This window comes from Ipomoea nil, unplaced genomic scaffold (assembly GCF_001879475.1).
Source record: "Ipomoea nil cultivar Tokyo-kokei standard unplaced genomic scaffold, Asagao_1.1 scaffold2279, whole genome shotgun sequence".
NCBI lineage: Eukaryota > Viridiplantae > Streptophyta > Magnoliopsida > Solanales > Convolvulaceae > Ipomoea > Ipomoea nil.
Genome location: NW_017618707.1, coordinates 1,022,898 through 1,047,997, shown reverse-complemented (window position 1 = coordinate 1,047,997; position 25,100 = coordinate 1,022,898). Strand labels below are relative to the sequence as shown.

The following is a 25,100-nucleotide window of genomic DNA, read 5'->3' as shown; positions in this document are numbered from 1 at the left end:
GGAAAAGATCTAGCGTGAGTTCTATCCCTTTGTCCTTACATATAGCAAGAAAGCCCGCAATTACCTGGTGACCATTGGGAACTAGCTGGCCGGGCACTATCTCATAGTGGTTCATAAAATCTACCACAAACCTATGGAGGGGAAACCGCAGCCCAACCTGTAGCGACAGAAGGTGGACCCCAAAATACTTATCCGAGGGTGGGTCGGTGATATTACCCCGAGGGTCAGGAGGGAGAGACAGAACGTCAGGACTAAGGAGACCTCTAATATCATCCCAATCCCGTTCCCCTAATTGAGACTGTATGGACAAGACAAGGGACTTATCAAGAACAGAATAGGAGGCCTTGCGTTTTTTTCTTCTTCTTCATTTGGGGCTTAGGTGTAGGCGAGTCAGCAACAAATGGAAGAGGGGTAAAATTTTCAAACAGAGGGGAATCATCATATTCCTCGTCAAAATCAAGTTTTCCAACATCAATCAAGGCAGTGACATCCATTATGAAGCCAAAGACACTAAACTCACCTCGGGTACGGACGACTTGGGTACAAAAACTGCCTGTCAGGAAAAGAGCGTGTCAAAAAAAAAAAAAGGCCGAGGCACACGCCTCAGCCCCGATCGAAAAAAAAAAAAAATAAAATAAAATAAAATAAAATGGCTGAGGCCGCGCCTCGGCCAAGTGGCCGAGGCGAGTGGCTGAGGCGACGCCTCGGCCCCGATCTCGAAAAAAAAAAAAATGGGCCGAGGCACACACCTCGGCCCCTGGTCGAGGCCGCGCCTCGGCCACAGGCTAAGGCAGCGCCTCGGCCCCGATAAAAAAAAAAGGGGGAGCAAGTATATTCATACATGTATAAATACGTTATAAAGTAAATTGCAAAATAATAATGACAGCGAAGACTTACAGAACTGTGGCAGAAAGTTGTTGAAGAAGTGCTCTCAAATTGCTCAGAGAGACAGGGGTTTATATTGGAGAGGAACTTGAGATAAAAAAGTTAAGTGAAGCAGGAAAGGATTGGGAAAGCACAAATCAGGGATTTGGAAGGCAAGTTAGGGATTTGGAAAACAAAACCAAATATCCTAAATCAAGCAGAATTCTACACAGGATCAAATAAATTATCCTAAATCAAGAGAATTCTACACAAGATCAAAATAGATTCAGCTTTACTCCCAAGTCAACTCAAACACATCCGTTGATTGGACAAAGCGTTTCATTCAACAACTGAACAGGATAGAGATTACAAACTATATTACAATAAGAACTCTAACTAACCCTGAAGAATAGTACTAGTCTTGACTATCTAACAGATGACAAATACTCTAAGACTAAACTGTACAGAATAATAATAACAAATAATAAACGGTCTAATACACCCCCTCAAGCACAAGGTGGCAGGGATGCTACATTGAGCTTGCCTCGTAGAGTAGAAAAGCGCGGAGACGGAAGCGGCTTCGTAAAGATGTCGGCAAGCTGGTCAGTAGTGGAGACAAAGTTCACCACGAAGTCCCCTGAGGCTACCTTGTCACGGACAAAGTGATAATCAACCTCGACGTGCTTGGTGCGAGCATGGAAAACCGGATTCTCACATAGATACGTTGCACCTAGGTTGTCACACCAGAGTGTCGCTGGTTGCCCAGAATGCAGACCGAGTTCCCGAAGTAAAGAAACCACCCAGGTGACCTCCGCAGATACATCCGCTAACGCCTTATACTCAGCCTCTGTAGAGGAGCGAGCTACGGTGCGTTGCTTCTTGGATAGCCACGAGATGAGATTACTGTCGGGGTAGACTGCATAGCCACTGGTACTCTTCCTATCAACCGGACAGCCTGCCCAGTCGGAATCTGAATAAGCATGAATCGAGGTCGAGGAAGATGGAGTAAGTCGAAGGCCATAATCAAGAGTCCCTTTGATGTAACGGAGAACACGTTTCACAAGATTCCAGTGGTCAACAGTCGGGGAGTGCATAAACTGACAGAGACGATTTACCGCATATGACAGATCAGGCCGAGTAATAGTCAAATATTGTAGAGCGCCAACAATGCGTCGATACTGAGTCGGATTATCATAAGGGTCATCAGATGGGGTTTCAGCTTTTGATACAGCGGCTGGAGTCGCAAGCGGCTTACAATCAACCATTCCCGAGCGGCCAAGAAGATCCGTCATGTAACGACGTTGTGAAAGCAGTAACCCATCACTGACCACAACTGTTTCAATACCCAAAAAGAATCCCGGTGCACCTAGATCACGGATCTTAAAAGCTGAGGATAACCGGCCCAGTAGAGTTTCGAAGAGAGTGGTATCGTTGCCTAACATGATAATGTCATCAACATAGACCAATAGAAAAACACGGGAATCACCTTTTGCATAATAAAACAAAGAGACATCTGTCTTAGACGCCTGAAAGCCTGTGGATAGCAGAAAATCATGTAGGCGCTTGAACCAAGCCCTGGGTGCTTGTTTCAATCCGTATAGGGACCGTTGCAGATGACAGACATCTCCCGGGGTCATGGGATCCTCATAACTTGGAGGTTGTTTCATGTAAACAGTTTCGGACAGATGCCCATTTAAGAAGGCGTTGTGGGCATCTAACTGTCGTAGAGTCCAGCCCATGGATATGGCTAAAGAAAATAACATGCGAACCGTGGTCGGTTTGACCACCGGACTGAAAGTATCAAAGAAGTCCTCTCCTGCAACTTGGTTAAACCCTTTGACAACCAAACGAGCCTTATAACGCTCAACTGTCCCATCGGCGTTGCGTTTGGTGCGGAATACCCACTTGCAGCCAATAATGTTCATATGCGGCTCAGGTGGAACCAAGCGCCAGGTGTGATTATGGAGTAGAGCGTTAAACTCCTGATCCATGGCCTCTCGCCAGTGTGGGTGGCCCACGGCTTGTGAGTAACAAGTGGGATCTGTGTTGACAGTTAATGCTTGAAATGGCTCATCGGAGCCCCTAGTTATGTGGCGAAGACGCATGACATGATCACGCCCTTGCGGCTGTGCACGCCGTTTCCGGGTTCGAGCCGGGGCAGTATGAGTGATAGCTAACGGTGGGGACTCCCATGCTAAGGGCACGGCATCTGTAGCCAAATGCGGCTCGGTTTGATCCGGGGGGGATGAGCCAGTAGATTGTGTATTTGTTGTCACAATAGGCGCTGCGGCCCAAGGCACACTTGGTGACATTGCTACCTGTTGCACACAATATGTTTCAAAAGGAAATAAAGCTTCGTCAAAGCGGACATGACGGCAGATATAGACTTTGCCGCTAGCCAAGTCCATGCATCTATAACCCCTAAAGGTGTATGGGTAACCTAGGAAGACACACGGGGTGGAGCGGTACTCAATCTTATGCCTGTTATAAGGGCGTAGATATGGGTAACACCGACACCCAAACACACGGAGGAAGGTATATGGTGGAGTAGTTTTGAATAGACGAGTATATGGACTTTCATAATTTATGGCTGACGAGGGTAAGTAGTTGATTAGGCAGGTTGCGGTTTCAAACGCATACTCCCAATATTCATGGGGTACTTTCCCTTCGGCTAATAGAGCAAGTCCCGTTTCGACAATGTGTCTGTTACGGCGCTCAACTCGGCCGTTTTGCTCATGTGTATAGGCACATGACTGACGGTGATTAATACCTAGGGATTGAAATACAGCGTGTAATTTGCGGTATTCACCCCCTAGATCGGATTGAATAGATTTAATGGAACGTCCAAACTGACGTTCGACCAACACACGAAACGACTCGAAGCTTTTATATATGTCTGATTTTACCCGTAAGGGATAAAACCAGCAAAAACGGGAAAAGTCATCTACAAATAGACAGAAGTAACGAAAACTGTTAACAGATAATACGGGGGAAGGACCCCAAATATCAGTGAATATAAGATCTAATACATTTTCACTAGATCTTGGCACACTATCTAATTTGAAGCGCGATGACTTCCCAAGATGACACGACACGCAAGATTCATCCGCGGCAACTTTTGTGGGTTTTATTGGGCAATTTTGTAGTACTTTATTGAGGACGGTTTTGTGAGGATGACCCAGTCTTCAGTGCCAAACGGTGGGAGTTGCCCGGGCACTTATGAACGCGAAACTAGTGTTTGACGCCGGAAGTTTGTAGAGCCCGCCAGTAGCCGGACCTCTAAGAAGAACTGCTTTGGTGATTGAATCCTTCACAAAAAAACAAGAGTCATGAAATTCAAAGAATACTTTGTTATCGACTGCAAACTTATGTACGGAAAGCAACGGAACAGACAGACTCGGGACATATAATATATCATTTAGACACAGGGATTTTGACGTGGATGAAATAGATGCACGACCGACTCGCGTAATAGCCAAACCTGCGCCATTACCCACTCGTAACACATCCGGGCCACCGTACTCCTCGGATTGCGCCAACATATTTGCGTCCGGTGTAGCATGTGCTGTGGCTCCGGTGTCCGGATACCACCCATTTGATGGAGCCTGGACTGGAGTCGGTGGAGCATCTCCGGAAACTGCTACATGGGCTTGTGCGACGGGTTGCGGCTGGTAGCGTTTGTAGCAGTAAAGTGCAGAATGGCCGTGACTCCGGCAAATTTGACAGCGCGGTCCTCCATGCCCGCCACGGCCACGGCGGTTCTGTCCGCCACGACCACCTGTCCCCGCCCCGCGCCCAGGTTGCTGCGACTGCCGACCACCACCGGACGATGATCCGCGCCCGGAACCTGCATAGAAGGCGGAATGGGCAGCAGTGGCGTCGGAGGGAACATATTCATCTACCAAGATGAATTCATTAGCCGCCAGGTAGTCGGAGAGATAATCCAGTGTCACTGCATTCCCATTGGTGAACGCCGCAGCCAAGGTCTTCAGTTCTGGCCGGAGTCCTCTGATGACGTACAGGTTTTGTTCCATCAGGGAGAGAGGCTGGCCAGCTTGTACGAGAGCCTCTGCCAACACACCTGCACGGCCGAGATACTCTGCTGTCGTCGAGTTGCCTTGACGCAACACCTGGAACTGCGCCAATAGGTTGAGGCAACGGGCTTGACTCGATGATCCAAGAGCACTGGTGATCGACTCCTATATCGCCGCCGATGTATTCCGTCCGAGGGCAAGGTAGAGGACCTCATCAGACATGGACGAGATCAGGAGTGAGAGGATGGACTGATCCTGCTTCACCCAAGCATGGTGCGCCGGATTCAGGACAACACTCGCCGGAGTCGCACTGGTGGAGTCGCCGAATGAAGCCGCGGCGATCGTGGCTGCCGGACATGGGAAGCTACCGTCTACGTAGCCGAGGAGTTCCTGGCCCCGAAGAAAGGGAACCAGCTGCATACGCCAGAACAAGAAGTTCCGGGATGTCAGCTTCATGGTTACGTAGTGATGCGCTCCAGCAAGGGGATTACCGCCGGCCGGAGATGGTGGACCACCGGCAGACACGGTGTGCTCAGAAGAATTGGTAGACATGGCTGATTTTAGTGATCGGGAAAGAGGGGGAAAATTTTGTGGAGGAGGAGAGAGAGAGGATCGAAACCTTAGTCTGATACCAGATTGGACAAAGCGTTTCATTCAACAACTGAACAGGATAGAGATTACAAACTATATTACAATAAGAACTCTAACTAACCCTGAAGAATAGTACTAGTCTTGACTATCTAACAGATGACAAATAATCTAAGACTAAACTATACAGAATAATAATAACAAATAATAAACGGTCTAATACCGTTGACTCATGAGTAGGGGGGACTGGTGACAGGATAATAGGGCTGGCACCCGACCCGGATCACAAATGGGCATTGACTCAGCATCACATGGGAACCCAACGGGCAGAACTCCAACGGTCAGGAATTCCAACAGGTGCCATTTTACTACCATTGAAGCCAGCATTGAAGTCCCCATTGATGAGAGAGAGTTAAAGGCTAGGCTCCCCATTTATATCCCATGTTGTTACCGTTAGGACCCTAAGTATAAATGGTGCTCCCCTCAACTAGCAATGGCAGACTATACTTTCTATATTGAGACAAAAGACAATACAGCTATTGTTACCCTCTTTTAGCATTATTATATTATTATTTACCGGTAACGTTATTACCGTCAGTTGGAAACACCAACCGTAACCAAAAGCGGCTGAAAATTTTGGTAGAGTATCCATATGAATGATTTTACAACTTTAAGACCACCGGTCATCAGAAAATTGTATATTCAAAAATAACACATTTTTACATTTTAATTTTCAGAGAATAAAAATCACCATAAGTTTATAAAGTTGATGGTATATATTACAATTTTTAACCATAAAAACCAAAGTGACTTATAACCCAAAAAAAAAAAAACAAAAAACAAAAAAAAAAAGTGTATTAATTTTTCAACAATACTTGTTATTGAATACTTTTTTTTTTTTTTTTGAAAACTATTGGTTCTATTACATTATAGTATCTGTTCATATACTTTCTCAATCTACTGAAACACAAAGAACCAATAACGCCTCCACTAAGGCTCGAACTCATAATATTCCAAATGGAAGTCCAACCCGAGTACCATTAGACCACATAGTCCTGGTTGTTATTGAATACTCAACTTAGCTTGATACTCAAAAATACTTTGTTGAATTTGGTTACTTTAACATTAATCTATCTATGTTGAATTTGGAACTGGTAGAAAAAACTAATTTATATATTCACATATTTTACTGAACTCATTTTTGTATTATACTAAATATAAATATATACTACACTCAATTATTTTCTATTTTTAAAAACCCAAAATATCAAATATTAACTATATATTTTTAAAAACATATGTGACACCAATATGATATCATGTATACATTTTATTTTTACCAATCATGTTAAAAAAATATTTTTATGCTCGCCCATTGATAAGATTTTATTTCTAGATAATAATGGGTATCATCTATTAATTAAATAATTAATGTTTTTTTTTAATGCAATGATATTATCATTAGAATTGTTATAATAAAAAAACTTAATATTAACTAAAATTATGAATATATTTATTATATACAAATTATATTAATTATATATTTAGTACTCAAAAAATATTAATTATATATTTCAATTAGATAACACAACATTTATTTTTCGTAGAGTTAATACCTCGAATGGTCTTCCGAGTATTGGGGTATTACCAGTTGTGGTCCCTCAACTTTAAAACGACCAGTAGACGTCCTACTAGTTTTAAAAAACAACCACCCGTGATCCTCCGTTAGCTTTTCTGTCAAAAGGGCGTTAATTGGGAGGGCAAATATGTCCTTTCACCATTATTTTCTTTGTTCCTTATACGTTGACCTCTCTTTTCCTCCAAATTGAGTTTTCCTCCAAATTACATAGCCCTATGGCAAGAGCTAACCTGCCTTAGGCCTATGGCGCTTCTGGTTTCTCCGTCGAACAGCCAAGCTAGCCGGTTGAGACACATTCGTCGGCGAGACCACATAAGTCATCACGCCAGCGCTAGTCTTAGTCACTGGCGCCACAGATGTTCTCAGACTTGGTGGAGCAGGTACGCCGGTTGGGTGAACAACACCATACCTAACCGGGACAGATGAGGAGACTACAATCGTATCATTTGTTCCATGATCGGCAGGCTGGATCGTCGTCGCATGCGCCGGCAACGAACCTTGGAAATTGCAAAATCGCCCAGGTGACCCCGCGTTGATCGTCGAGTTGAGGCTGGCGATCGATTGGAGATTGCATAGGGATGGATTGCGACGACAAAGGAAGAGGATTGTCGGTGTGGGGGGGGGGGGGATAGAGAGAGAGAGAGGTCAACGTAGAAGGAACAAAGAAAGTAATGGTGAAAGGACACTTTTGCCCTCCCACTTAACACCATTTGACAGAAAAGCTAATGGAGGACCACGGGTGATTATTTTTTAAAACTAGTAGGATGTCTACTGGTCATTTTAAAGTTGAGGGGCCACGACTAGTAATACTCTAATACTCGGAGGACCATTGAAGGTATTAACTCTTTCGTAAATCATTATAATTTTGACACGTGTGTAATAATGATAGCATATGAATAATTCTTCCAATAGCCAATAAAAATGATCCGAAAATTTCTTTATTGTATAAATCTATATACACAAACACGGGGGCGGGGGTGGGAGGGGGGTTGTTAATCTGTGAAATATTTGTGATCGGTTATTTTGGTCTCTACGGCCAAAAGTTGTAAAATGTAATTCGAAATTTATAACATTGTGGTTGTTCTAATTTTTTGGCAAATAAAAAATAAGTGTTAACTCGTGCAAACTTAGTCAGTTTAATCTAAAATTGAATACGTACCTAACATACCAAATTATCCACAAACATTGCTAGAATTCTTTTCCCCATTTTTTAACCACCCAAAAGTGGTTGAAAAAACACAATTTTTAAGTTGATATCAATTGTTCTTATCAAATTTTTGATCATTTTATGGATTTGGAAAAGTTGTATGTAATCACTATTTCTAACCAATGCATTGAAAATGGTTGGAAACACCGACCACACAAAAAAAAAAAAGGCTGAAAATTTCGGTGGGAGTAATTATCTGAATGGTTTTGCGATTTTTCAATCACCGATCATCAAAAAGTTGTATATTCAAACATTAACATCATCTTGTGTACGTCTTAGTTTTCAAAGAATAAAACTACCACGAGTTTACAAAGTTAATGCTATATGTTACAATTTTTAAAAATAAAAAAATCAATGGATAAAGTACAAATAAGCTACTGAACTATTTGGAAAACATCAATTAAGCCAATGAACTCAAATAACCTCTGAATAAGCCATTGAACTTGGAAAAAAAAAAAGGACAATTAACATTTTTAACAGTAACTCTAGATTTTTGCTGGCTGGATTGCCAAATGTTTGTTTTATTTACGTTTTTTTTTTATTATTATTATAATCCACCAACATAGTAAGATATTTTAAAGTAATTATAATCAAAATAGTTTTGTTTTGTCTAGATCTTATTTATTTATTTATTTATTATTTTTTAAACAGAAGATCAAGTGCAAAAAATAATACTCCGTAATAAATAAATAAATAAATAAATAAATCAAATCTCGACAAGACAAAACTATTTTGATTATAATTACATTAAAATATATTACGATGTAGGCGGATTACAATAAAAAAAAAAACGTAAATAAAATAAACATTTGACAATCCAGTCAGCAAAAACCTAGAGTTAACCTGTTAAAAATGTTAATTGCACTTTTTCCTGAATTCAATAGCTTATTTACTCTTTTTTTTTTCCGGGTTCAATGGCTTATTTGGGAGTTATTTGAGTTTGATGGCTTAATTGATGTTTTCCAAATAGTTCAGTGGCTTATTTTTACTTTATCCTAAAAAAATTATCAGACCAAAAATACTTTATGGACCCAATTTGAGTATAAGTCTAGAGGGAGATAAGAGGAAGGGGTGGGTGAATAGACTTATAGAGAATTTTGAAATTCGTTTAATTACAATATTTTACGGAGTAGAAAACCTTTTAATGGTTAACTAAGGGTGTGTTTGATTCATAGGTTTACACACTAGGAATGGGATCCGTTTTTTTTTTTTTCTTCAGCATCCTTCACTCCTATTTCCGTGTGTTTATTGTGAATAAATGTAGGGTTTTAGTGTTACTCGCATACCATATATAACATATAAGGGATCCTAGGTGTCTAGGTGATATAGGCATAAATGCATAAGGGGTCCAAGTGAAGTTGTGTCTTTATATTCTAGACCAATGATGCCATGCAATTAAAGCTAGATCAATTCGTACATATTGCTTATGGCTTTGTTTCTTCATTATTTTGTTTTAGATGTTCAATGTATCTGAATTTCGTTTGCTGTACAACATCCAATCACAATCCTACACCACTCAATCCATCAATGTGATCCTAATTTTTCCCATGATGTAAAAGATTTAACCATTCTTCTCAAAAAAAAAAAAAAAAAAAAAAAAAAAAAAAAAAAAAAAAAAAAAAAAACTCTAAGGGTCCTCCACACTACGGCCCGACAGAGCATCTGGAGGATATAAATTATGATAATTGAAAACTCGATCGTCATTCTTCTCAAATTTCACCCATGTGATCAACTGAGTTGCCTATGCGAGCTGAAAAGATTTAAACCATGATCATGTAATAAGTTGTGATAATGATACAACAATGAGACAATACGTTTCGTACGTAGTATACAGTTTCACTTGTCTTGAAATGTTCAATGAACTTTCACCATCTGCTATAGCATATGCATGCATTATTCCAGAGTTTCATGATAGGTATTTAAGCACAAAAATTAAAAATTAAAAATTAAAAATTAAAAATCATCTCAAAAAATTAGTTCGATAAGTGTGAATCTATTAAATTTAAGTACAACTTCAAAAAAAAATTTGTAGAGACGAGGTATGATTATAATTTATATTAGTTTATTTCATGAAAGATTTGTTTTTTGTTGTTCAAACTAGTTATCTTGTTTTAGTTATATGAGTATCTTAATTCGGCTTAATTATATCAATATTTAGTTTTGGCATATTGATGGAAAAAAGAAAAGAAAAACTCAAACCTACAATTATATCTAATCATAAGAGTTATAATTAATTTCATTTTTTATCTTAGATTTATAGGTTGTAGTCCACTTTAAGTCCTCTTATATAAAAATACCCACTTTTAGCCCTAGTATTATTGTAAAATGACCATTATTTTTTGTCCTTTATTAACAAAACAATTTAAATATCATTAAATACAAAGGCATTTTGATCTTTAATTGTGGATTTTTTTCAAAAAGTAAACATAAAGAATATAGAAGTTTAACCTACTTTGTATTAAAAAAATTTAAAATTGTATTTTATGATATTTCACCGATTTTGTTGATGGAGGACTAAAAATGATCATGCCACAATAATACTAGAACCAAATAAAGATGTTCTAATTAAAAAAAAAATGACTAAATGTAGACTGTCACGTATAAATCTAGGACAAAAAATGGAATTAACTCTAATTATAATGTCTAATTCTAAAAATAGTTCAATTATCCTTATTTAGATATTAATGGTAAGTTTCATATTTGAACCTGTTTTTATATATCTAGAATACCTTTTCTTTTTAAGAGTTTAATTTTAAAATTTCAATTGCATCAAATAATAGACATTTCAATACAAAATGTTTTTTTTTTTTTTTGGTATTAGATATTATAATTAATTATATTATTGTAAAATACAAATATATGATACTAATTTGTCAAATTTTAAAAATCTAAATATAATTATTATTCACAATTTGATATAATTGTCACAAGATACAAAAGTTTGATATTAAATTGTCAAAATTTAAATGTTTGGATAAAATTATACTTCGTAAATAATGATTATTTGTTGAACTTTAATTTGAAGTAATGATTGCTTGTTGCTGGGGAGTCAATGTATGTATTGATATATACAACTGGAGTATGTACTGCCACAAGCTAGGCAAAGGTCAGTTTTGTGGATGTTATTACTTGGTGAAAGGTTGAATCCCCTACCTCAAGAATTCCTATGCTCCGGTCCAACAGAGCATCTGAAAGGATGTAAATTAAAGTAACTTAACTGAACATAAAGGCTAGACTTTTGCTAACTGCGCACAATTAAAGAGATTTCTCACTTTGAGAGGTTACTCTTCATTGCGAGACTCGATTCTGAATCATTGTTCTCAAAGTTCATTTTTATGACAAACTGAACTACCGATGCGGGTATTAACTTATGGAAAACAATTGAGAAGTCCATGCGGATATTATTACGTTAATAATAATAATGTATGAGCAAAGTTCAACTTATGGAAAACAAGCCATGTATTAATTGTCAATGTGAACAAAAAAGTACATTTTGTCTCCATTGGATCCCATGCAGTTTAGATGTGACATACTTTATGCATGTGCACCGATCCAATTATAAATGAGGTTTGGTGATTTTCATATACATTATATTCTACCATAGTGTTTTGGCCACCGCTGTTAGTTTTGTCACTATATGCTACTTACAAAACAAACACGCACAATATGTTGCCCACAGAGGTGAAGCCCTGATAATCTGATATCCCGGTCTCATAAAATGGTGAAGCAGTAAATCATGGTGACTCAGCGACCTATTAAGTGAGAGGACCAATACTTAACGTTCACGATGAGCCCGATCTCCACATTGAGTGCATGTTACCCCACACTGTGGCAATATTGTTAAGACAACTTCCCAAAAAGACATGTATCCTCATTGGATATATATATATATATATATATATATATATATATATATATATATATATATATATATATATATATATATATATATATATATATATATATATATATATATATATGTAGACATGTTACAACCCATGCAAAAGACATTGCATAATAGAATAAAGACTTCCGTCTCTCAATTCTTCTAATTAAAGAGCTGTCATTTGTTTGAAAAATAAATTTTAAAAATTTTCACATTATATTGTTATTTGATACCTTCTTAAATTAATAACGTACCAAATTCCTGTATATTTTGCTTTGTACTAGCACTAGCACTTTATTCAGATTCTTATTCTATTTGCCTTTACCATCCAAGTCTATTTATTTATTTCATTACCATCCAATCAAGTCAATTTATTTATTTCGATCTTTAGTTTATGTTGGGATGGCTTATAGTTGAGTAGTACTAGCAACATGCATGTTATTGTACAATCAAGCAACAAAAAATAGTATATATGGCGCCTAATTGACAAAATTGCAGCTATAAACATTAAGTATTTTTTTTTTTAAGAACCTAATTGCAATTGCAATTGCAATACTAAAATAACACAATAATTACGTTGGAGCCTTTTTTTTTTTTTTTGAGTACTACCCACTACGGATCAAACTCATGATTTCTCATTTGTGAGAGTCATTTCGTGCCACTAAACCACAAGGTCATTGGCAATTACGTTCGAGCCTAAATACCCATGATTGTTATAATTAATCATGTCCCAAAGGTTGTTGAGTGAAGCATTTGAGTCCATGGAAATGCTCTCACATAAAATTAAGATCATGAATGACCTAAAGTAATCAAAAAATATGCGAGTACATTTATGTTTGATAAAGTGTTAAAAAATTAGATAAAAAATTTTGTGTAAAGTGTGAAAAAAAAGTTAGATAAGAACTTTTAAATAGAAATTACAAAGTTTTCTTACGTAAAGCCAAATTCAAGGAAAAAAAATGTGAGCAGGTACATGTATGTTTGACAAAGTGTGGGAAAAAAATAAATCGAGATCGATATGAAACTTTAATATGAAAAATGATAAAATTTTCTTAAGTGAAGACAAATTCAACTATATTGTTGGCCGGTGTTGAAACAAATAAATACAAAAGTACATGTAATACCAATTAATTAAAGACGTAGATCAGATTGATCTTGTTTAGTCTTAGGGGAAATGTTTCCCATGTGCTCTTGTTGAAGCAGGAATTATATGGAGTTGACATGCTCTCTATCCAGGAATGTGTGGGAGAGGTCGCACAGGCTTAACTCACTGGTTGTAGGTAGTATTTGAGAGAAGAGACTAAGGTTCTAATTTCGGTATCGGCAGTGTGGAGATTATATCAAAGTGGACATATCCCTTGTGCGCACCGACATTTGACCCTGTCGAAATTTTCTGTCGGGTCAGGGTGAGGGGGTCGCTTAGAGTTGGGGATTCAACCTTTTAGGAGGCAATGTGGAGATATTATCTCAAAGTGGACATATCCCTTGTGCGCACCGACATTTAATCCTGTCGAAATTTTCTGTCGGGTCAGGGTGAGGGGGTCGCTTAGAGTTGGGGATTCAACCTTTTAGGAGAAGAAGGATTCTGCGGGAGAGAGAGAGAGATGAATTGTGTAATTAATGTATTGTAGGGAGTAGCTTAGCTTGAGATTGGTTGAAAAGAAGTGTGGACAGGTCCTTTTTGCTTGAGGAAGTTTGGCATTTTATATTGATGGAAGGGTCTTGGAAACTATTGTTGGATAATTTGTGAACAAATTATTGTAGAATTGTAGCTAAAGATAAAGACATTTACCTAATATATATCATGAAGTACATCGTCTTTAAATAATATTTTCGAATACTATATGATGATTAAAATGGTCCATAATAATATACATGTTTAAACGGAGTCTATAACTTTTATAAATATCATCAAGCTTCAAGTAATACCAAAATAAATTAGTCGCACCACAAATGAAAAAAAAAAAAAAAAAAAAAAAGATTTAAACTTTATTTGAAAGTATTACCTTTAGAATATGTACGTTTTCATGGCTACTCCTCGAGCGTATGCACTGCATAGATCCTAATATTTTTATTGAGTTTTCCAAACTTACTTATATAAGAATCATGTTTCACCCACTTGATCATTCATTTTGACTTTTGAGGCTGCATTCTTGAATCAATATAATAATGAGAATAAAGTGTACTTGAAAGGTGAAGGGTTTCTTTAGAAAACACATTATATTATTGAGAAGTGAAGAGTGGTTAGTGGTAAAGTGTGTCCTTTCCCACTCAGCTCTCCCAGTCCTTATATAAAAGCAGGCCACCTGAGATTTTCTTGAGACCCACAATAAATGCAAGTTTTATTTTATTTTAATTTTTATATATATGTTCTGCGGGCATATATATCCATCCAGTCTTCAATCTCCACATATATACATACATTTTCTCTTCCATCACTTTCATTCTTTGAACGAAGCCTTTCAGTTTTAGAATCCCAAAGCTCAAAAAAGCATACAAAAAATAATTATCAGAACAAGAAATAATAATGACAGCTTTTTGTTAGTACCAATTAGAGCCTTAGAGGTTCACAACTCACAAATTATATATTTATATATATATATATATCTGTTCTTCATTCATCAATATAATATAATTCTACCTAGCTAGCTAGCTTCATTTATATTCATAAAGATGTCTGACTGCTTTTTTGAGGGCCCAAACAGTTTTTCTGAGTTTTGTGAACTTGAATCCCTAATAAGTAACAGTAACAGTCACAGTCGTCACCCCTCTCCCTCTCCCTCTGTGACCAACATAATTAGCTCTTCATCTTCTTCTTTCACTAAGTATAGCCTTGTGGGTGAGGAGATGATGATGATGCCCACTCCAATGGAGAAGAAAAGGAAATCCAGGAAAGCCTCTTCCATTGCTCAATCTAAGGTAACATTCACTGCACTTATGGAGACATCATTCATCATCTTCAATTCTTGCTTTAATTTGCTTGCTCACTTCTTTAATTTCCCAGGAAATTCAATTCATTCTACTATATATTGCACTAGCAATGATATCAAATAATGCATGTACTAATTACAATGGAAGAATGATTTTCCAGGGTGTGTTTGGTTGGTGGGTTTTGCTCATAGGAATGGGTATGAAAGTGATTGTTGTTGTTTGGTTGATAGGTTTTTAGAACACTACTATGGGTTTCGAATACCCCATCAATTGAAAAACTCATACCCAAATAAAATAAGTGTTTCATTGCCTTATTCATTCTCAAGCACTACTATTAGTAACCATTCTCATTCCACCCTACTACCAAACATGTTAAATACTTTCACCAAAACCCATTACCATTACCAAGTATTTGATACCCATTCCGATTCCGATTCCTATGTTCGAACCAAACACACCCCTAATCTCAACTAAAACTTTGTTGATTTTCTTGGAAGTAATTTTAAATTTGATTTTTTTATTTTTAATAATAGTACTTCGTTTCTAAATATATAAATTTCATATACTAATACTAAATTTGCCAAACACCTTATGCTCAGATGGCATGTAATGATCTTTTCCTTGTGGGAGGTCATGAGATCGAACTAAATTCATGAAAATTGTCTTATCTAATGGGGTGTTTGGTTGGCATGAATTGCAATTCAATGAAATGATAAACTACATTATTTGGTTGGAGGGTATTGCAATTCCCTCAATTCATTGAATTCATACATACAAAGAAAAGGGAATAGGAAGGAAATGACATATTTGTCCTTGAATGTTATTGTTAATATTATTACACAAGGGTATTTTAGTCTTTATATTACTTCTCCCATTTCCATTCCGAATAATTCTATTCCTCTACCAAACAATGTAATTTCAATTCCTACTTTATTCTCACCTTATTCTTTTCCCACCGAATTACAATTTATTTCGCCCTTAATTCCTTCCTTCCAACCAAACGCCCTGTAAATTAAAGTTAAACCGCTCAATAACCATGAAAATTATTGTTGTTTCCCATGAAAATATGATTAATTTATTTTTAATTTTGTAGGGTGTGAAAGAAAGTGATAAAGGAAAGAGGAAGAGGGAAAGGATGAATAATAATAATAATAATAATAATAATAATAATAATAATAATAATAATGGTGATGAGGAGAAGGAATTAGAATCATCAGAGAAGATGGAGGAGAAGAAGGGTGTTGAAGAGGAGGCCCCTGTGGGTTACATCCATGTGAGGGCAAGGAGGGGCCAGGCAACAGACACCCACAGTCTTGCTGAAAGGGTACCATATATTAATTATATTTTTACTGCATAACATATATATCAACTACTTATTTTATTGTAATGTTTCCCTAAAATGATTCAAAATTCTTAGCTTTTAATTATTTATTTACTTTGTAATAAATTGATATACATATCTGTTAATTATATTAGGTGAGGAGGGAGAAAATCAGTGAAAGGATGAAGATACTGCAAGGTCTTGTTCCAGGCTGTGATAAGGTGAAGCTAGTGATATATATGATGATGCAGTTCAACAAATTATTATGGCTTGTTTGGTAAAAAATTGGCATATAGGCTAATTTTGATTTATTTGACCACTATTAATTGTTTAATTTAGTTAAAATATCAATATAAATGTTTGGTTAATTAACTTTTTGCAATTTCAAAAGGCTAAAATTCAAAAAGCTATTCCAAACATCTTTTTCAATTAGTTTTTTGAGAAAAAAAATTATACCCAACAGCTATCAGCTAACAGCTAATTTACCAAACACTTTTCTACAATCAGCTAATGTTATCAACTATTTATACCATCTAATTAACACAATCAGCTAACAGCTAATAGCCATTTTACCAAACAGGCCTATATATTCTTGAATGTATTTCTTTCTTTATGTTTTATATATGCCAATATGTGTAATCCCCACACACACTAATGTATTGTAAAAGTGCTCGATGAGCCGCTCAATTGGTCACAGAGGTGAAATTTGAGTCTCACTACCAGCAGCAGCATGTGAGCAACCTCCAAAATGAGGGGAGCTCTTTGTGCACAGTAAGCAAAAATCTAACATTTGTTGATTAGTTGAGTCACTATGATTTACCTCTCCATAAACTGTCGGACATGGAGTGAACGATTCCACATTTTTGTCACAAGTAATATTGTAAAAGTAAATTTGTTTCTGAAAAATTAATGTGGTCTGATATGATATGATGCCATTGTACAGGTTAGTGGAAAGGCCCTCATCTTGGATGAAATTATCAACTATGTCCAGTCCTTGCAAAATCAAGTTGAGGTAATCATATTATTATTTATAGTCCATCCAGAATCCATTAAATGAGCTTCCATGTTTTGTTTTGTTTTGTACGTTTTAAAAAGAAAATTCCATGCAATGATTACAAGAATTTATTACACACCAATCTATATATACACTCATCAATTACATGTTTAATAATGAATATTTTCCAATAAAATGAATATTTAGGTTTCTTCAAGGGTGCATTTTGTACCAAGTATAATCAAGCATGTTGTGCTTATTTTACTAGTACTATAAAGACTAAAGACAACATGACGAGTGTTAAAAGTACTCGATATTAACTATTAACTATAAATAATAAAAATAAAGTACATCAGATCACCTTATTAGGACTTTGTATTCTAGTTACACTAATTACTTGGACTCTTTGTATCCTTATAAATACATTTTATATGTATCTTGTAAATTGAATCGTTCAATAATAAAATTCTTCACAGAATTATTCTTCTCATTCGGTATTAGTAGACCGGCCTCACAATCCATGGCTACGAACCCTAGTGCCGCCACCTCCACCATGAAAGTCGCACTGCTGGCGGTGAGCCATCATTACCGCCGCCAGCCGGTGACTCTGCATCTTCCTCTCGCACCATCTCCAACCCTGATAAATACCCTACAAACAGATCCACCTCATAAAGTTGTTCATATAGAGATTGACTCTCTAACCTCATGCCAAAATGCATGCAAACATATATTCTTCGATTCACTAATTAATTTTTTCTGTTTTTTTTTTTTAAAACAGTTTCTGTCCATGAAGCTTGCTTCTGAGAATCCCATGTTCTATGATGGTGGATTGGACATTTTGCATGCTCCTCCTGCGGTACGGTTGGACTTAACCTTAACCATGTACAATTACAATAATATAGTATATATATATATATATATATATATATATATATATATATATATATATATAGTTGAATTTTGCATGGATTTCTACTTCAATTTAATTTCTGAATTAATTATTTTATATTATGTATGGTTTACAGGACAATATTAATATGGAGCAGGAGCAATGGAACCCTACCATGAGGGGCAGCATAGAAATAGGTGCAGTGATGTCTGAGGCAAAAAGTGACTTGACATTAATGCCGACAATTCAAAGTATAGCCAATTCTGACTATCAATTCCAATTCATTGCTACTCCAACTTCTTCACTTCTCTATCAACACCCCCATTTCCTAAACCCTATCAATCAGGTATCTTATATCTATGCCATGCACCCATGCTTTTCACTCTCTCACCTCATCTCATATATTTTATATTAATAATGTTTTTTCCAACTTAGTCGAGTTGTTGGTTTAGTAACTACAAGGTTCCAAGTTCGACTCCCAATGAGAACGGCCTATCGACCTTCTCGATATGAGCTGATTAGCTAGGGGTTGCAGACTTTCTCGTAGGTAGTATTTGAGAGAAAAGTCCAAAGTTCAAACCTCAGCTGCAATGTGAGATTATGTTCAAAGTTGGCAGATCCCTTATACGCACTGACATTTGGCCCTGTCTGCTGAGCCATTAAGTTACTGTGATTTACATCCTCCCAAATGCTCTGTCGGGCTGGAGTGTGGGGGACCATGGGAGTTGGGGATTCAACATTTTGGGAGAAGAAAAGCATAATTTTTTTAAATATAAAACTCATTCATTTAATATTTTTTAAAAAAAATCTTTTTAGTATAGTTATTATTATTGTAATTTGACTATCATATCATGATAATTCGGAGTGTAATGAATTTTTCTTTTTGTAGCATTTAACTAATATTAATATGATGAAAATACATGATTTTCAGGGCAATGGACAGCTCTTATGGGATATGGGAGACCAAAGACCAAAAATTCATTAATCAAAACTAGTGTATATCAAAAATGTTTGTATGTTAGAGACACTAATGACTATGACTGTAATCACTGTATGGTAGAATATGTCATTGAAATCTACGTAGACATAAGAGAAAATTATATAAATAATCTAGTACTTTACTCTTCTTTTTTTCTTTTATATAGAACTCCTAGAAGTAATTATTATATATAGGGTTGTACGAACAGCAGTTAATTATTTCCGTTATTACAGTTGTGTTTTTACCGTTACGGTATTTCTAGTCACTGCAGTGTACGTTGAGGTGGACTATTTTTTTTTTTTTTTTTTTTTTTTAAGTATTTCTGTTGGAATCTTTTTCTGCTGATGTTTTTTTGGGAATACATTATAATATTATATGGTGAAGGTGAATTTTTCCGACCAATGTAACGTGTTAGGTAGGCGTTTCATTCGATTAATAACTGAATCAAATTAATAGGATTTACAAAATGCTTTAACCATTAACTAAATTGATTTTTTTTTTGAATACTATGACTTTATTATAATGTAATATATGTTTATAACTACTTTCTCAATCCACTGAAGCACAAAGAGCCAATAGCTAAATTGAAATTCTTATTTTCGAATGCAGTGTAACTATTTCATGAATGCACCGCAACTACTCTAGGCATGCCTGCAGGACATATGGAACCTTTGACAAAGCTGGATTAGTTGTGATGCATTTGTAGAGTAGTTGTGGTGCATTCATTCAATTCGCACATTCTCATCACTTAAGGAATGATTCTCATATGATCCTGAACATATATATATATATATATATATATATATATATATATATATATATATATATATATATATATATAAATAATGTACTCAGGTGCGAATGTCGCGTCCAGACGCGAAATGCGAACCAATCAGCGCGCGCCACGCGTCCAGATCTAGGTGCACATATAGTTATAATTAGGTGCACCTAGGTGAAAGTAGGTGCACTTATAGGTGAAAGTAGGTGCACCTGATCAATGAATGATAACAGGACAAAATTACATGCACTTGTAGGTGAAAGTAGTTGTGTGAAAGTAGAGGCAAAAACTACATGCACTTGCAGGCGAAAGTAGGTGCACTTGTAGGTGCACCCAATCGATGAATGTTGACACGTGGCGCGCGCTGATTGGTTTGCATTTCGCGCCTGGGCACCTATTCGCACCTGAGTGTAACCCTATATATGTATGTGTGTGTGTGTGTGTGTTTGTGTTTGTGTGTGTGTGTGTGCGCGCCGCGTGTGTGTTTAGGATCTCATGAGAAAACACCATCATGGGAAAACTAAAAATCAATCACAATCTTATATTTGTAAAAAAATTGGATGGTTCAGATCATATTTCTAAAAAAATGTGGTGGCATTTTTGTAATTATCGTCAACTTCACTTTGCATACTTAAACACTTATATATGCAATATGTAACAACTAAATCTGTAAACCTGGATAAATTTTAAAAAATCAATGAAAAGATAAATTTTAAATTTAAATCGTAAATGCTAAACCCTAATTAGTAAAAAGTGAACCACTAAAAACCAAAAAAAACTTAGTCATAAACTCCAAATATGGAAAATGTTAATCCTTTTTTTTTTTGAAAGGAAAATGTTAATTTTTAGAAGTGCATATTTTAATGTTCACGTTTGCATAGTAAAATTAGTGATAATTACGAAAATATCACCGCATTCTTTTTTTAAATTTGATATGCATGGTATGTTCGATTTTTCCAGATGTAAGATTGAGATTGGTTCTTAGTTTTCTCTCAATGACTTGTTCTCATTTCCATATGTATGCTCCAGGCGGTTCTGATGAAATTAAAAGTAAATTTGAATAAATATAAACACTACTAACAATTATTAAAGGTAAATTAGTCTTTTAAAACAAAAATACAATAAGTTAATATCTATAAGCTACTCAAAGTAGAATTTTTTTTTTTTTTTTTCATTTTGAACTTATTGACATCAATATGCTAGACCAAAAGAATGATTTATTAAATGTTCATATTAGTTGTTTGACTAGTCAAACATATAAAGTTGATCAAACAAATCAGATTTTGGCTGATAAGTTATTTTTGCAAACACCCAAAATAATTTTTTTTTTTTTAAACCTTAATTATTTGGGAAAGTATAGGATCCAATTGGAAGTTGTTTATGTAGGAGACATTCGATGTGTTGTTTCATCTTTAACCAAGCTAATATCCAACTATGTTTGACCCACAAGTATCGTGGGTGGAGATGTGTAGGGGAAGTTATACATATTACATACTACCTATAAATAGGGACGGATGCACATTGTTATTGCAGGGAGCCTTGGCCCCCTCCCCTCCCAAAAAAATAATTAATAATACTAATATGAGTGAAGTCTTTGGAGGATTTAGATGATTTATTAACTGGTCGTCTTGGGCCCTTGGTCACCCCTTCCCCAAAAAAATATTAATAATATTATTATTATTATTTTGGCTCCCTTCACCAAAGTATTAATCGTTATGCTGTGGAACCGTGTCCATCTTGCAAGATAAACACGGTTCTATGTTCATATTACTGAATTATATGTTCATAATTATAAAGCTATATATTCATAATTTTAGAACTTTATATTCATAATTAGTGAACTCTATATTTATAATTACAGAACTCTATGTTCATAATTACTGAATTATATGTTCATAATTATAAAGCTATATTTCATAATTTTTTAACTTCATATTCACAATTATTGAATCTATATATTCATAATTACAAAATTATATGTCATAATTATGTTCACAACTATATGTTTATAAATTTTGAACTATATATTCATAATAATGAACAATTTTACTATTGATTGCAATGCATCTTGTGTCATCTACTAAGTTGCTTGTTCAAAATTTAAGAGATAGTGGATGAGATGAATTAGTTGCAAGTGTGAAGTCTTTTTGTGAAACTGTCAACATAATTGTGCCGAATTTTGATACTCAATATATTGCAAGAAGAGGAGGTCTAGGCATCAACAAGATGAATTAACAATTGGACATCATTACAAATTTGATATTTTTAAGGGAAAAGGGTCAAATAGACCCTTTAACGTTTGATGAAAAAGCAATTAGGCCCTCAAACATTAAAAAGGTTCAATTACACCCTTGAACTCTTTAAAGTTGTACAATTAGACCTATTTACAAGTAATCAACAGGTTAACAGGTAAAAAATTTTAAAAAATATTTTTTTAATTTAATTTTTGCCCGCTCGTCGCCGGCGAAGTTCTGGAAAGTGGCCTACGTCGCCTCCTTCCAGGTTGGAAGGAGGCGACGGCGGTTGCCTCCTCCATGACTGGAAGGAAGAGGCAAACATCAGCAATATAGGTTTGATGATAAAACAATGGAGTTAATTATTCTCAGTTCATCGTTAGATCCAAAAGAGATGCGTATATCATTCAGAATTGATGACGTTTGCAAGTTGGTAGAGAAGTTTTACCATCAAGTTATGGAGTTAATTATTCTCTGTTCATCGTTATTCTCTCTCAAATTAATATTGACCCCCGCACCAATAAATCTTGGCTCTGCCCCTGCCTATAAATACAAAGAAAGGCAACGAGTAAGGAGTTCTCTCTAACTCTCTCCCTAAGACAACCAATCAAGAATCACACCATATTCAAATTGTACTTAAACATTGAGTCATACTCCCTTAGTAAAACTCACATAATCAATACAATTACAACACTGAAAAGGCACTAAATGCTTGATTCCTTTCTATTGACATTTCCAACGTACCTTACCAACAATATCCAATCTCAATCATTATTGCGTGGACCGTGATCCAAAAATACATAAAGCACATTATTCTAACACATAAAATACATGATTTTAACTCATAAAATACATTATCTTATTCTAGAATGTTCATTATTCTAACACGCACGCAGAATACAGAATTTTTTTTAAAACATCAAAACGACGTCGTTTTGGACTGTGATTCACACAGCTGTGTGGACCACAATTCATACAATAATTGGCCTATCCGATCCCTCTCAAATCTCCTGCGCTAAACAAAAAATCCACCCAGTGTTGGGCCTCTAATTTATTTAAAAAAAAAAAAAAAAAAAAAAAAAAAAAAAAAAAAAAAAAAACATCAATAGTAAATATAAAATAATTACATTTACAATATTCTGATTAGCAGTTTAAATTTTTAATTAAAATTTATTGCATTAAGATAGTATGTATTAGAAGTGGTGGTTAGGGTTAAATCATGTGTGTTACCTCAAATATTTTCATGTGTATGGTCTATCAAAATATATTTTGTCAACATATAAAGTACATGTTGAGAATAAATTAACATAAAATAATAAGTGTACATCTTTATTAACAATTTTAATTTTTATTTGAGGTAGAATATATCTATATTTTAAAAAATACAGAAGAGCACATTTAATTAGAATGATGCAGTTTATAATGAGAATTGAATAATACAAAAGATTAATATGTTTTATGTTGATAGTTGCCCCCTTCCCCCATCCCACCCCACCCTCACTATATATGTGTGTATGTATTTGCATATATATAGTATGGCAATCCCCAACATACTTTAGACTATATTTATATTTTCATTTTATCTTCTCATTAGAATTTAAAAAAAAAAAAAAAAAAAAAAAAAACTAGTATTTTAATTGATATATAGTTACATTTTCATTTTATCTTCTCAATAGAATCTCAAAAAAAAAATATTTAAATTGATTAGTTAATTAATTGATACAAAATATATTTTGTAATTCAATTATGAAAAAAAAATTAAAAATTACTTTTTATAAACTATGTAGTCAATGAAATCTAGAAGTTTTAATTATGCATCATCGTATTCAATAATTCAAATTAATATAAAAATATTTAGAGTTGATCTAATTCAATAGAAATGATATGCAACTTATTCCAACCATTTCATATTTTATCATAAATATTTTTTCACTTTTTGAAATTATTTAATTTCCGTTTCCCCACTAAACAAGGTTTCTAGCCCTGTCCTTTAGTTCATGCTAATGACTTCTTTGGCCAAATAGTACAGAAGGTTCCATAATAATCTTCTCCCAAATACTGTCTACTGAACCAGTGAACTAAGCCCGTACGGGCAAGGGTGTCCTAATCTTTAAATTAAGAGTTGGAGTCTTATAAAAGTGTGTTATGTATATGTAATTGATAAATCATAATTTTACTTATCACATGATAAATATTTGTAATATTTTACAATGTAAAAAACGACTACTATAATTTTTTTTTAAAGAGTTGGGATATTTTTGTAAAAAATTATATTTTATTTACAAGAAAAATACTATGTCTTTCTGATCTACTTATAAATAATAAAACAATAGATGCAGTGTCTATTTGACTTTGGTCCTATTTAGTGAAATAGCTATCCTATCAACCAATTTTGACTTATTAAATCATTATTAGTTGTTTAACTTAGTTAAACAATCAATGTGAGTGTTTGACTTGATTAAACAACTATATTTGATTAATTAACTTCTTATAACAACTTATTGCTCCTAAATACTTAAATTCAAAAAGCAACTCAAAGCAATTTTTTCAATCAACTTTTTGAGAAAGTCATTTTATATGTAATAAACTATCAGCTAATTTACCAAACATCTTTCCACAATCAATTAGTGAAATTTACTAACCCAATCAACTAACAATTAACACTATTTACCAAACATAAATTTTTTCCACATCGGCCAAAATTGAGTCAGAGGATGAAAAATATCATGCTATATTATACAAATATATTCAGATTA

The 25,100-nt window shown here is 35.1% G+C and overlaps 1 protein-coding gene across 3 annotated transcripts; it reads left to right on the top strand.

Moving 5' to 3' along the window:
- The first annotated feature begins 14,847 nt into the window (after nt 1-14,847).
- Nucleotides 14,848-19,594, top strand: LOC109150602 (transcription factor bHLH137-like). Of its 3 annotated transcripts, XM_019298557.1 has the most exons (8): nt 14,848-15,137; nt 16,243-16,287; nt 16,327-16,473; nt 16,626-16,691; nt 17,414-17,482; nt 18,243-18,320; nt 18,490-18,699; nt 19,285-19,593. In XM_019298557.1, exons 1-8 carry the CDS (start codon nt 14,892-14,894, stop codon nt 19,336-19,338), a joined length of 915 nt encoding a protein of 304 aa, XP_019154102.1. In that variant the 5' UTR covers nt 14,848-14,891; the 3' UTR covers nt 19,339-19,593. The 3 variants fall into 3 exon arrangements, with proteins under 3 accessions (XP_019154102.1, XP_019154101.1, XP_019154100.1); XM_019298556.1 differs by having other exon boundaries at nt 16,243-16,473; nt 18,243-18,301; nt 18,489-18,699; nt 19,285-19,594; XM_019298555.1 differs by having other exon boundaries at nt 16,243-16,473.
- Nucleotides 19,595-25,100: the final 5,506 nt, after the last annotated feature.